The sequence below is a fragment of the Notamacropus eugenii genome, chromosome 2 (genome assembly GCF_028372415.1).
Source record: "Notamacropus eugenii isolate mMacEug1 chromosome 2, mMacEug1.pri_v2, whole genome shotgun sequence".
NCBI lineage: Eukaryota > Metazoa > Chordata > Mammalia > Diprotodontia > Macropodidae > Notamacropus > Notamacropus eugenii.
The window spans coordinates 316,968,291-316,983,382 of NC_092873.1; the positions used below are offsets into that span (position 1 = coordinate 316,968,291).

Sequence of the window (15,092 nt, forward strand, 5' to 3'; positions counted from 1 at the left end):
AAAGTGAAACCCTTTAAAGACTGAAAATCACAATGGTAGGACGACAGGAATGGGATTCAAAATCTAGGTTTGAATTTGTGTTTTTCAGCTCAATGGCACAATGGGTAGAATGTTGGGCCTGGAGTCAGGAAGATCTGAATTCCGATCTAGCCTTGGACACTTTAACTGTGTGACCCACCTCCTAGAACTACTGTGAAGATCAAACTTGATAATATTTGTAAAGCACTTTGCAAATTTTAAAGTGTTACGTAAATGCTAATAATTATTGTTGTATAATCTTGGGCAAATTGCTTCATATTTCTGAAACAGGAGGAGGTCACTTTCAGTACTCAGTCACACAAACCCATGATGCTTTAGGTTAAGGGATTACCCATTATAGGGAAGGCAGTGACAGTATAGGTTAGGGGGAATCCATTCTGCTTCCGTACCTTTCTTTCCACAACTTCATTTCAACCAGAAGCTGTGGGAGACCATGGTTTTGGGTTTTTTTTTTTGTCTCATCTGAGGTCTCTGCAGACCATCTTATGCTGGTATGGTTTCTAATGGAGAGGGGACAGGAAAATTAGCTATACAGGCTCATCCTCTTCCTCTTCTTTTCCCTCTCCTCTCCCTCCCCCCATCCAAGCCCAACCCAATCTCAGGAAGGAGGAAGGTTGTAAATGAAGACTTATTGGGCTCCTGCTGAAAGATTGATGATCACAGAGAAACATCCTATTTGTTTTCCAGTCTTTGTGTTCTATGCTATGACTGTGGCTCTGAAAGAATGTGGGTGTGTAAGTACAACACTGAAACCTGGGCTTCTGGGAGGAAGAAAAGACCTACAGAGAGAGATCCCAGGGCTTTATTTGATGATCCTACAAATCAGAGTCTTGCCAGTCTGAATTTCATTCAGTCTCTCTCCTTCCCCTCACCCTACTCTATGAAATGTAATTCTAGGGAAAGGAACTCTGGCTGTGTGTAATATATTGTTGGGAAAACCCCAGCAAGGCAACACTGGTGAGCCTGGAGCAGTGACTGCAAATGAATGGCTTGCTTCCTTTAGTGGTCTGCTGGTCTCTTGTTGGGTAGAAGTGAGAAGGAAATTATTTCAGCTTATGATGAATGTGTCTCAGTGGTGTTCCTTGGTGGAAAATAAACAGTATGGTTCTGCTAGGACTCATTCTGATCTAGCTGCAGGATAGGTCAGAGATGTCCCCGATGGCTATCAACTGATGGCAAAAGGGACTTGTGAGGATAAGAATGCCCTAAAGAGGGACAACAATGATCTCAGATTTAGAGCAGGAGTAAAGGTAAAAGAGCTTTATGTGTATTCATAAGTATCTTTTTGTCTTCCTCTGTCGTCTCATTCCATTATTCCCCCTCCCTCCTCACTTCCCTCCTCTTGCCTCTAAATCTGTCTTGTGTTTGTAGGATCATAGATTTGGAGGTGGAAAGGACCTTAGAGATAGATCATCTATTCATATAACCTCATTTTAAAGATTAGTTAACTGCAGCCAGAAGAAATCAATTTACTTGCCCAAAGTCACACAGATTCTAAGCACGTTAATGATTTGCCCAAGGTTTCAAAGCAGAGCTGAGATTCAAACTCAAGTCCAGTGATGGTTATTTCCCCAAGTTTAGCTCTCTCTCCACTATATGATTCTACTTCTGTATTATCTGTCCTTGTTACTTTTAGGGGAAGGACAAGGCGGAGACTGATTTTTTAAAAACTTGTTCCAACTTAGCAGATCCCAGGCACTTTTATTTAAATGTTTTGTGTGATTTTTTTTTTCTGTTTGTTTTGCTTGTTGTATTGGGCTAGGGGGTAGGGAAGGAATAGACTGGATAAGTATTTGTCAATTGAGGAAGGAAAATAAAGTGAATTTTATGACTTCACTGCTCAATGCACAGATGTTTCCTCCCTTTTCCCCCTCTATTTGGTGAGGTCTTCCTGAAGTTTGCAAATGGGAAGTGGTGCACTGTTTAGCAAACCTGGACTTGATGTGGGTTACCAAACTCTAGGGGTCAAGAGTCACTCTAAAATAGAGCAGTCTCCCAGGGAAGCAAAATGGTGTCAGGCAGCCCCAGCCCTCAGTGTTCTGGGAGAATAATGATACTCTCACCTATATAAAGCACTTGAGGGCTTATAAAAGGCTTTCTGCACAAACTTTTGAGAAGGAGATCTGGAATTCTGTTGCTCACCTCGTGAATCCTCCTCCCATTTGATTTGGAATTAGAAGGTATAGGTTTGAGTCTCTGCTCTGGTATTTCTAGCTGTGTGACCCCATAGGTAAGTAACTTATTTTTTCTGAAACTCAGTTTCTTTATTTGTGTATTGAGTATAATAATACTTAACATTCCTTCTCCTTCTCATAGGGTTGTAAGGAAAGTTCTTTGCAAAACTTGAATGTCACAGAAATGTAGGTTGTGATCATCAGTATGGTAATCATCACCTTAAATCACAAGGCCTTACATTTCTTTGGCAGTGCTTCCCCTTCTGTTAGCACATTTTCTCGTAACTTCATTTTAGTCTCCTCTTGGATAGTCCAGAGACCAAAATTCAGGCTGCAGTCACTGGTTACCAAGTGCCCAGGGGAACCCCAAGGAGCTCAGCATCCTAGGAGAACCAGTAGACTAGAGATCTCCATAGGCTTTAGGAAACATGCATGCTGAAAAATAAATTTAGGCTGTGGACTATTTACAGTAGGAGTACAGATACTGGAGTAGGGAATATGATGAAAACCATATGCCATGTAGGATTATGCATACTGGGGAGGTACCACAAAATATATGGAACCATGAATACTAGTGGATTATGTATATGGGAACTGTTTACATTACACAAGTGAGAGATCATGTATACCAGATAATTATAAAACCAAGAAGCCTTAGTGTTGGGGTGGATAGAAAACACAACTTAATCCTTCCTTCTCTGGCTATAGTCCTATTTTTCTCCTTTCATCAAATTTCTCAATTCAAATGAATAATTGACATTCTCTGACTCCCATTTCCTCACCACCCATGAAGCCCTTAAGTATCTGAAATTTGGTTTCTACCCTACCTCCATGGAACCAGCTTCCTCTAAAATCCTCTTTATTAAAGCACTGGCAGTTTCTTAATCCTTATTGTCATGGACTTCTCTACGGTTTTTAATGCCCATTTCTACTCAACAACCACTTATTTGGTTGCTCTGATATTCTGTTCCCCCTAACTGGCTTTCTTCTATGTTTCTGACCTCTTTTGGGGACTCTTCTCCCTTTTTACATCTTCTGCATAGGTGTATCCATCCTCAATGTTCAGTCCTTGGATCTTTGTTCTTCTCTGTCTCCCTGACAAATCTTACCTTGTCCATCTCTATGCAGATGGACAGCCTCAGTTTCTCTCTCAGAGTTCCAATCCTGTCACCTCCAATGGCATCTATTGACTGGTTATATACACTTTTCTACTGCAGTTCACTGTATTTAACCAAAATAAAATTACTTCCCTGCCAGATTTCCCATTTTTGGTTAATAGTAGTAACATTCCCCCTGTCAGCCTTGAAGATTGGAAACTTTGGAGGTTTAATTTTTAAACTTCATTCGTCCACATCATTCTCCTCTTCCATTCAATATCTTCCTTTCCCTTCCATTTGCTACCACAGCAGTTGAGGACTTTGTAACCTTCTTCCTGGACTAGTATCTACCAGATACTTTCTAATAGTCATATACAAAGGCTTTAAATCACTATTGATTAGAGAAATGCAAATTAAAACAACTTGAGGTACTGTGTCACACTGGTCATATTGACTAATAATGCAAAAAAGGAAATTGATAAATGTTGGAGAAGATGTGGGAAAATTAAAACATTAATGCATTGTTGATGGAGTTGTGAACTGATCCAACCATTCTGGAAAGCAGTTTGGAACTATGATGAATATCTGGTCACTGGATCTGGATGGCTCAGGAGAAGAAAGTGAAGCTGGTACCCATGCACAGCCCTCCTCATTCAAAACAAAGTCAAGTGCAAGTCATGTCATCATTTCTCTGATGTCATGGTCTTCTTCAAAAACAAAGGACAAAACACAATAACTATGCCCAAACGGGGTATAAAACTGTGCATGTTCTTTGATCCAGAAATGCCACTTCTATGTCTGTATCCCAAAGAGGTCATAAAAAGTGGAGAAGAACCCACATGTACAAAAATATTTATAGCAGATCTTTTTGCGGTGGCAAAGAATTGGAAATTGAAGGGATGCCTGTCAGTTGGTTAATGGCTGAACAAATAGTGGTATATGAATGTAATGGAATACTATTGTTCTATAAAAATTGATGAGCAGGTGGATTTCAGAAAACCTAGAAAGATGAACTGAGGCTGGGTGAAATGTGCAGAACCAGGAGAACATTATACACAGTAACAACAATATGGTGTTATGACCAGCTTTGATAGACTTAACTCTTCTCAGTAACAGTGATCTAAGACAATTCCAAAAGACTCATGATAGAAAATACTATCAATATTCAGAGAAAGAACTATGGACTCTGAATGCAGATTAAAGCATACTATATTCACTTTTTTTGTTTGTTTTTTCCCCTACTTCATTTCCTTGTTATTTCCATTTATAGAAATTCCTCATTTTTTACAATTATCTTAAAATCCTATCTTCTCCAAGAATGTTCTGATGCCATCTCTACCCAAGAATCTTTTCCTTTTCTGAATTCTGGAAAATATTATTATTAGCATTGGTCATTTGGTTTTCTTTGTTGGTATAGTGAACTCCCAATGAGGATACTCTCTTTAACAGTAGCTAGATAGATAGAGGTTCTAGGATTAGCTGTCTCTAACTAGGAATACTATGGCTAGAATGCTAGGTTTCTCATCAGGAATACCTGAGTTCAAGTCCTGACTCAGATATTTATCAGGTACGTGACTCTGGGCAAGTCACTTCATTTCTGACTGTTTCCTCTGACTATTTCCAGTTTCCTCAACTATAAAATAGGGTAAATAATAACACCTATTTCCCTCAGTTTTTGAGGATAAAGTAAGGTAATTAATATTTGCTAAGTGCATAGCAGTGAGTGCCTAGCACATAGTAAATGCTTAATAGAGTTTTCCTTCCTTCCCTTCCTCCCTCATTTCATATAGTTTTATTCCTTGCCCCAAGTCACCAGTATTGGACCCTCTTTGGTGAAGAGTCTTCATATACCCACATTGATCTGTAATTCCTCCAGTAGTTATAGTCATCAAAGATTGCCTGAGATGTTGAGAGATTACATGACTTGGCCAGGATTACATAGCCAGGATATGCATGTGAGGGTTTCTGACGTTAAGGCCATTTCTCTATCCATTATGCCACTACTTCTCACCACATTGATCATTATGTTTGTGTTCTCTTCAGCTTTTTTCTAAGTTCCTCTATGGTAAGGACTATGAATTACACCTTAGTCTATCCCTTATGGGATCTAGTATATGGTCTTACATGAAAAGTGCTTTGTAATCCTTTAGGTGCTATATGAACATGTTTGAGGAGAGAGTAGTGCTCAGCATTAATTAAACTGACCTGTGGACCACATTCTTAGACTAGGCAAGGAGAAAATACTCTCAGACCACACACCTAAGCAATAATGCTCCCTTGGCTACTAAAACCCAGGAAACTCTCCAATGAAATAAGCTGGTAAGTTGTGATTTGGAAACATTTTGAAAAATTGAGAAATTACTGTATAGTGATGCTTTTCCTTCCCTTTTATTACTGGACATATCAGTCATTTTTTGGCATACACACTCTCCCAACAAACACCTTGACCTTCCCCCCTCCACCAAATAAACTGCAGCAACCACAGTCAGTCATAATAATGAAACAAAACTATCATATGGAAAGTTTTCCTTACAAATAATAGTTGCAGGACACATATACTCAGTCTATAGAAAACAACAGATAATTAATAATGAAGTTTCTTTGGGTGCTTTACTAGACACATTCAATGGACCTGAATTAAGGAATAGTAGCTACGGTGGTCATGTAGTTCTTGTTGGCCAGATTTAACTTCATAAAACTGGAAAATTCAGGCTGGCAGAATTTTATGTTAGACTAATGGAAGTTGATTACAGGTTTGCTGTTGTGTTCTACATATAAGTTCAGATCATCTTGAAATTTGCCTATTTATAGATAAATAAGCAAGGTAGAAACCCATTTAGTGTTATTTATAACCAATGATTATGTTAAGTCTTTTGAAAGAGATAGATTAGTAGAACAAATTGTATTTGTCCTTCATTGCGAAGAAGACCATGCCATCAGAGAAATAATGACAAGACTTGCACTTGACTTTGTTTTGAGTGAGGGAGGGCTGTGCAGGTCACCAGCCTCACTTTCTCCTCCTGAGCCATCTGGACCCAGTGACCAGATATTCATCAGGATGACTGGAGATGACCCAGGATGCACTGGAAGACCTTGGCCCCTTTAGGCCTAGGTCTTTGCAGGTACTCGCTTAGGGTGAGGTAACACCCATTCATTGAATAGGCCTGTTTAAGAAGTAGCCAGGGCATGGCCCCTTTAATGAGGTCAAGAAAAAGAAAGACCTCTGACTGGGAGGGAAACAGCAACAATTACTATTGATACTCACTCTAAAGCTAGGGGGGGTCCAGAAGAGCCTTTAGGCAGGGGCCCATTAGCATCCTAGGTTGAGGAGAAGGGAGGTGATGAGAGGAGGGGAGGGGAGGGGAGCGGTGCCGGCAAAACCCAAGTCAACTGGGCATCTTTTGGCCATCCAAATTTACCCTCCTTTGCAGAGGAGAAGGAAGGGGGGGTGGGGCAGACAGGAGAGGAGGAGCTGACTTACCCAGCTAGCTAGGTCCCCATTCAGCAAGCTGCGTGTACTCACAGGATTGTGTTTGTCTTTCATTGCTGAAGAAGACCATGCCATCAGAGAAATGATGACATGACTTGCACTTGACTTTGTTTTGAGGGAGAGAGGGCTCTGCAGGTCACCAGCCTCACTTCTCCAGAGCCCTCCTGTCTGCCTCCTCCCTCCCTTTCCTTCAAAGGAAGGTAAATGTCAAGAGATCAGAGAAGTGAACCTATTAAAATAGATATTTTGTGGCAATTAGGAATTAAATTGGAGAACTTCAAAGAAAGAAAATACCAGCCAATACAGATTTCCCAGGATAAAGAAGTATGAATTTTATTTAACTCAAGTTATAGCATTTCTCTTAAAGATTCTGAAAGACCTAAAAAAGTTTCTGTCTTTTGATTTGAGTAGACCGAAGGCTCTGACAGTTTAATTTTATCTGTTCTCTATGTAACTAGGAATAATAAAGATTTATGATGGCTAGCATTTGCATCAAGCTTGCTGTGTGCCAGGAACTATGCTAAGTATGGTATAAATATCACATCTGATCCTTACAACAATCCTGGGAAGTAGGTAGCTTCTATTTTTATCCCCATTTAACAGAGGGAAACTGAGGAAGACAGAAGTTAAGTAACTTTCCCAAGGTCTCACGCCTAGTAGTGTCTGAGGTCAGCTTTGAATACCGGTCTTCCTGACTCCAGGCCCAACACTCTATCCACTCTGCCACCTAGCTTCCCCTTCCAGACAGACTTTGTTTGTGTTTTAGTTTTAGTCCTGAATCTCATTAACTAAGGGAATCTGCCTCCGCTTTTCTTTGGGGGGAGTATGAAAGAAGGTGGTGGAAGGAACAGACCACTGATTTTATTGGTATAGAGAACTCCCAGTGAGGAAACTCTACCAACAGGGAGGTAAATGTGTGAGTGGATGAGATACTGGACTTGGAATTAATAAGACCTGAGTTCAGATCTAGCCTACGACACTTCTCAGTTGTGTGACCCTGGGGAAACCACCATTCTCTTACTTTCCTCAGTTGTAAAATAGCACTTACCTCTCATGGTTGTTTTCAAGATAAAATGAGATGTGTCATGCTATCATAAATTTTATTATTGTTATTTTTATTACCATAAATGCAGGTCAACAATACTTGCTTTGTAGCATATAGTTTTAGAGAGCCTAGGGCTCTAAGAAATTAAGTGGCTTGTTTTAGGTGACAACCAGTCTGTGTTAGAAGCAGGATTTGAATTCAAGTCTTCTTAACTCAGAGGCCTGCTCTCTGTCTAGATCATCACATTGTTAATAATAAGAAAAAAAAAGATAATCCCTTGAAGATGTTCCTCTAGGTTTTACATGATTGCACATGTACAACCTATATCAGATTGATTGCCATCTTAGGGAGGGGGGGAGAGAGAGAGAGAAGGAAGGTATTGAAAATTGTCTTTACATGTAATTTGAAAAAATAAAACATTATTAAAAAAGAAATCCCCTTGGACAGTTTAACTTCATTAAAATTTGACATCCAAGACTGAATGTTCAAGTTCTGATAGTTTAGATATGAAATTTTATGTTTAATGAGGGTAGAGGGGACAGAGACAGAGAGAAGTTAGTAGGGTCTCGGACCTTGGTGAAGTCACATCCAGTCTCTCAGGATCAAGAACTCATTTAGATGGTGGTCATTAGGCTCTGAGGGACTAACTCAACCTGACCAAATGTAGAAAAGACTGATAAAGCATAATTTCTGTTTATTCATTGTTGCTGAGAAATATAACTTCTAAACAGATTATCTTGTCAACATATTGTCTTCTCAGTTGAAATATTTACTTGGAAAACCAAATTAGGATCAAAAGTGTTGTTCAGTGAGAGTATAGAAAGCATACACACAAAATCAGAGGTCACCGCGTGAGATTGAAATCATGTCATAGAGCCACAAAGCTTTAGGAGCTGTATATGAGATATGAGATTGTCTTGGCTCCTCTTCTTTATACCTTTCAATGCTGAATTCTGGTGGTTCAGGAATATGTGAATTGTGTGTGTGTGTGTGTGTGTGTGTCTCCAAGGGTATGCTGGTGAATGTTCTACAATCAGCTCTCTCGGGGGAAAGGGGGAGAATTCATATATAGCTTTACATTTAATCTGCATACACATTTTCTCTGTCCTCTTCTTAAATCTAGATAATCAGCAAACATTAACTCAAGCCTTGATATGGTGTTTACTGATTCCCAAGGTATGAATGGTCACACTGCAAGTGTCACTATGAACTGTTGGGGCTGGTTCCAGCACAGTCCTGTATTTATCTACCAAGGAAACCAGATTACTTATGTTATACTGGTCAAGATCCTTTAAGTGAACAGTGCTAGAGAAACACTGACATCTGTTTTTTAAAAACTTCGTGAACCCTGTCCCCTATCTATTTTTGCAAACCTTAGTTCAGGGATACTAAATTCATTAAATCAAGGTGGACCTGCCCTGGACCTGGAATCAGGAAGACTTGAGTTCAAATTGGGACTCAGACACTTACTAGCAGTGTGACTGTGGGCACATTTAATTTCCATCTGCCTCAGTTTTCCCTTCTGTAAAATGGGAGAAACATAGCACCTGCATCCTAGAGGTGGTAGGAGGATCATATAAGACAGTACTATATATGTAAACCTTAAAAGAGCTATATAAAATGTTAGTCTCATTTGCTTTAGTTATTCTTTAAAAGATGATTTCAGATTTTTATGTAAAATACTGCAGCTCAAATGGATCTTAGGGAACTAGTCCAATCTCCTCATTTTAAAGACAAGGAAAATGATGACCTGTTTAAGAATGGTGGCAGCAGCTGCAATACTGTCATCTCCACATTTGTTTTTAAAGCTCTTTAATCCAGTGACACCTGTTGATGGAGGAGGCTACATAAAAAAGTTCTTGGCCTGCTTAGTCCCTGGTTGGCTGTGGTGCCTGAAATTTCTGCTATCACCCATTTGGCAATGAATCTTCAGAGAATTTAGGTAAAACATTCATCTTTTATCTAAGAGGGTGATACATTGTCACCAGTCAGCTTATTGAATTAATTGTCAGTTTCAAAGAGATTTTACATCCTGGGAAAGAGGAGAAGAATTTGTGATGGGCAGAATTAAAGATTATGAGGGCCAGAGTATGGGATCAGAGTATGTAGTACTGCCTAAGATGAGAAGGTCTACGTGAGGAATTGTGGTGTGGATCCTGAGCCATGGGGATTCAGCATGACGGTGCCTATAGCTGAGGAACCAAGACTATTTCAAAATAGTGCCAAGGTCAGTCCTGTAATGGAAGCCCAAGAAATAGCAGTGGATATAGCAGTCCGTTAAAGAGGTGAGGGAGAAAGACTTTTCATGGACCATAGGAGTCTAGATTTAATCACTAAGTCAATGAACATTTTCTAAAGAAACTATTATATGTTAGGTACTGTGCTAATATGGGATACACCGGGCATTTTGGTATACAAAGACTGTTTCTGCTCCTGAGAAGGTTACAATCTAACAGGGAAGACAACATATTTTAAAAAATAAAAAACTGAAAAAAAGGGATAGGGGGGAAATGATGGGGGCATGATGAAGTCCTATAGCAGGATGGGAAATGAAAAGTTGTGAATTTTAGAGTTGATTTCACCTTGCAAAGTGATGAATTTCTATAGATCATGAAATGATTCTTTAGGTCATCAGGGTGGGAGATGACGAAGTAAATGTCAAGTGCCTTCCTTAAATGGTAGAAGATTATGGAGGAGCTCTCCAATGTCCAGCCTCCACCCTCTCCAGTCAGAGGGCATGTTTCAGAGTTGAACATGTATGAACAAGCTACATACAGGAGAAATAGGAAATAATTAAGAGAGGGGAGGCATTTACAAGGGGTTGGGAAAGGTTTGCTGTAGAAGATGAGATTTTCGTTGGGACTTAAATGAAGCCAGGAAAGCCAGGCGGCAAATATGAGTAGGGAGAGCATTCCAGGCATGAGGGATGGCTAGAGAGAATGCCAGGAGCTGAATAATGGAGAGTTTTGTTCACAAAATGGCATAGAGGCCAGTGAGACAGTGACATGCACAGGGTCACGCAGAAAGTGAGAATTTGAGGTTTGAATTTGAAACCTGAGCTAACAGGCTTAATCTTAGTCCCACAGATTGGTAGATGAGTGTGATCTTTTAGTAAGGAATAGCTTGTATGTTTTGGAAAAGATTGCAGTCATAAGGCATACTGTCATTCAAGATTTGCCTGTTGTGCCCTCGGTGCCCACTGGCATTCCCCCTCACAAGAAAAGATTTGGTGGTATTGGGGAGAGAGTAAGGGCAGGTGGCCTTGATGCCCAGTCCAGGCAGCACCTGTTTTCCAGCCAGTTCCAAGCTGACCCAAGATAGTAATTATCCTGGAAACATATCATGCTTTGCTCTTTCTGGCTTGCAGTTTTGGCTGCTGGGGCTGACAAAGGGCTGATTAGAAATTAAAAGCAAGCATTCCACTTTGGGACAGACGGGGCTGGGGAAGGGCCAAGGATTCTCTTCCCAAAGCACAGTGGACAAAGCAGCCTTTGTCCCAGGGCCCGGGGGCGGGAGGCCCAAGTGGTCAGTGGCACAGGCCTGATCATTGTGTTCAATGACCTAACCCAACTTTTTAAGCTGAGCAAAGGGAAAAAAAAATATGCCTCCAGAAGCTTCGCATCTGGAAAGTCCAGAATGAGTCGTTTGATTTCCTAACAAGAGCTGGAATAGATTTTGAAGGAACTGTGCAGTGCATTTAATTCTCTGTGAAAGAGACACGGTTAGAAAAGCCACAGAGACATCCTCTGTGGTTCACAGAGCCCTGACCCCGAGGAAGTCTCTTGCTTCATTTCCCTCAGATTGTGCTGTGGGGAAGGAAGCAAGTGGCCAAGTAGTCAGTCTCTGCATGGGCTGAAGTCAGATGCCTGAGAACTCCCAAGCAAATCAAGGTGCTTTTTTTCTCTGGGTCAGCAACCACCTTTCACTGTCCTCTTATGGTAAGAGAGAGCTTGCTTTACCAAAATTATGTTGTTGTTTTGTCTTTATTGTTAATGTTGTCAAAAGTACCTGAATAATGGAAGGATGCTATTTAAAAAAGGAAAAAACCCAATTCTCTCAAACCAGGGCTGTTGTTGTTGAATGCCTTATGTTTGAGGATTAAGCCTCTTGTTTTAAGTTAATAGGGCCTCAGTGGTACTGATAGTAGAGATGGGAGAACAGGAGTAAGAGAAAGATGGAAGAGGGCAAAGGAGTTAAACAGGAGGTGTGTAATTTGAGAAGTGGAGAAACAAAGATTTTGTCTGGTGCAACTCAATGACATAATAGCATGTATTCCAACTTTACAGATGAGGAAATCTCAAGAAGCATTTCCAGAAGTTAGAAACAGTCTAACAGGTTATTTAGGATGCCCAGCATAGTACCATGTACAGAAAAGTGATTCATTCAGAGTTTTTGGTAGAGATAATAGTAATGTTGATCATAATTGTTGCTGTTGTATGAGAGAGACTCTAAGAGTATGAGAGAAGCTCAAAGGTTATTGTTGTTTTACAGTTTGCGTTTCTTCAACAGAGTGCTTTCCCCTGCCTTGGAAAGAGGCCCCCCTCTGACCCCGCTGCCTTTGCAGCATCACTGAAGTGAATATTTTCTATGGCCAAGAAAGTTGCCAATTTTAGCTACAGTCTTCACATGAGATGCTTCTCTGGAGGCAGAATTGATTAGTATTTAAAGAGTTCTAACAGTCAGTTAATAAGTAAGACTAATTATGTACCAGGCACTGTGCCAAGCTCTGAGAATATGAATAAAGACAAAAAAGGCTCTGTCCTCAAGGTGTTCACATTAGCATGTGAACATGTGAACACTGGAGAGATACATGTAAATCATCAGGTACATACATATAAAGTATGTAAAGCAGAGTACATGGAAAGTAACCTCCGAAGGGAAGGTAATAGTAGAAACAAGAACCACTCCCTTCACTCCACCGGAAGGTTTGGAACTGAATCTTAAAAGGAGACAGGGAAAGAAGTAGAATTGAGGGAGCAGAGCATTCCTGGCATGGGGGACAATCCATCCAAAGCTGGCACCAGGGGAGGGAAAAGGGACTTGGAGTGTCCTATTCAAGGAGCAGAAAGCACCACAGATTAAGTGCTAAGGTGTGTAAGTACAGGAAATACAAGCTCCACGAGTTTATAGAGCACACACCCTAAAACTCATTACAGCTGGGCAATGCTATATGCATTCTATCCTGAAGAGGGCTAGAGTGTTTGGACCTGGATGTGGTTAGTCAAAGCTCAGGGAGGAGAGTTTGAGTGAGTAGAAGGGATTAACAGAGAGAATAAGAGGAGGGCATTCTAGGTTTGGGAAATGTCTAGTGTGAAGACTACAGAGATTAGGCTCTTGCATTGGGATTAAGCAGAAGAAAGTCAGATGTTGGGGAACGCGATTAAGTTTGCACACCTGGAATGGAGAGTTCAAGATGATGAGAGTGTGATATAATGATAGTAGCGCAAACTGGTTAAAGTGTTTGTGAAGAAACTGTCATTAGTTTGACTTTAACCTGAGATGTGAATGGAAGCCACTGGAGCTTTATGAATGGTAAGCTGAATCTTCCAATCCTCTGTAAATGCTGTTGGGTTAGAAAAGGAAGAGTGGAGGGAGGAAGTCTGTTTCTTTTATTTTTAATTACCATAGAGAGTGCGAGTACAGTGGATAGAGCATTGGATTTTGAGTAGAGAGATTTGGGTTTCTGTCTTGACCTAGATGCCTAATATCTGTGAGATGATAGGCATAGTTTAATCCCTCTTAACTTCAGTTTCTCAATCTGTGAAATGGAGATAATAACAAAGCTGTGAGGAGGGGAAAGGTGAGGAAAGTTTTACGAAACTTAAAGTGTGAGAAGAAGAATGGTAGTTGTTATGAGTCCAGGTGCCTAAGAAGCAGCAGGAATTCGTGGGGAAAGTGCTGGGGCTTGGAATCAGAAGAGTGGGTTGCAAATCTCACACTTACTATGTGATGCTAAGCAAGTAGCAACCTCCATGTGCCTTAGAAAACAATTTAGAAATGATCTACTAAGTCAATTTGTATTCATAGAGGGACTCTTAAAACAGGAGCTTACCACTCTAAAGATAGCATAGACTTTTGCTGTGTTGAGGCAGCAATGGTATAAGTGGATAGAATCTTAGACTTGGCTTTGACCTCAGGAAGACCGGAGTTGAAATCCTGCTGTAAACACTGTACTGAGTAGCAAGTCACTTGACCTCTCACCTTCTTCATTTGTAAAATGGGGATAATAATAGTACTTACCTCACAGGGTGGTTGTTTTGATAAATGAGATAATGTACTGTAAATAATTTTTGTAAACTTTAAAGTACAATGTGATGTTAGATTTTATGGTTGTTTTTATTATTTTCACTATATTCACTCATTCAGGTACTAAATAGGGAACTCTTTAAGAGCTCAGGGTCTTAAATTGACAGAAACATATCTTTTTGCATTGAATTTGCTTTTTTTTTTCCCCCCACTGAAAATATAATTTTATTTAAAAATAAACAAATTACATTGATGAAACACTTCTTGCCAACATTTCCATTGGAATAGTCTTTAACTAGTCATCACACACATTACTGCAAACAATTTTAAACTTTTTCTTTTTGTTGAGTAGTTTTTCAGTTGTGTCTGACTCTTTGTGATCACATTTGGGGTTTTCTTGGCAAAGATAGTGGAGTGATTTACCATTTCCTTCTCCAGCTCATTGTATGGGTGAGGAAATTGAGGCAAACAGGATTAAGTGGCTTGCCCAGAGTCACGCAGCTAGTGTCTTAAATCAGGCTCGAACTCAGGAAGATGAGTCTTCCTGACTCTCTAGACCTAGCTCTATCCACTGTGCCACGTGGCTGCCCAAATTTTTATTAAATGTCCAGTCAGTGAGAAGCAGGTGGTGTAATGAACAAATGGCTTCACTGAAGATCTGGGTTCAAATTCTGCCTTTGACTTATGACTATAAAATCCTGATCACTAGCTGTGTGACCTTGGGCAAGTCACTTAACTCCAATTGCCTCATCCTGGATCATCTCCAGTCATCCTGAGGAATATCAGGTCACGGGCTTCAGATGACTGTGGAGGAGAAGTGAGGCTGGTGACCTGCACAGCCCTCCCTTACTCCAGACAAAATCAAGTGACAGTTATGTCGTTATTTCTTTGATGGCATGGTCTTCTTCAGCAACGAAGAAGGATGAACGAACACACATATACAGTGAAATCGTGAACAAATCGCTTAAATCCTAAAATGCTGTAGGTCAAAAACTCTAAAA

The 15,092-nt window shown here is 40.3% G+C and overlaps 1 protein-coding gene across 10 annotated transcripts in view; it reads left to right on the plus strand.

The window, feature by feature from the left end:
• Positions 1–15,092, plus strand: part of GAS7 (growth arrest specific 7) — a 282,359-nt gene that overhangs the window by 124,454 nt on the left and 142,813 nt on the right. Inside the window, exon 1 of one of the 10 annotated variants that reach the window (XM_072645095.1) lies at positions 11,534–11,783. The exons of 7 other annotated variants lie outside the window; for them this stretch is intronic. In XM_072645095.1, coding sequence (XP_072501196.1) covers positions 11,781–11,783 — 3 coding nt within the window. In that variant the 5' untranslated portion in view covers positions 11,534–11,780. Of the gene's footprint in view, positions 1–11,533; positions 11,784–12,780; positions 13,378–15,092 lie in introns of those variants that run through there. 2 more of the 10 variants (XM_072645093.1, XM_072645097.1) reach the window with 2 other exon arrangements.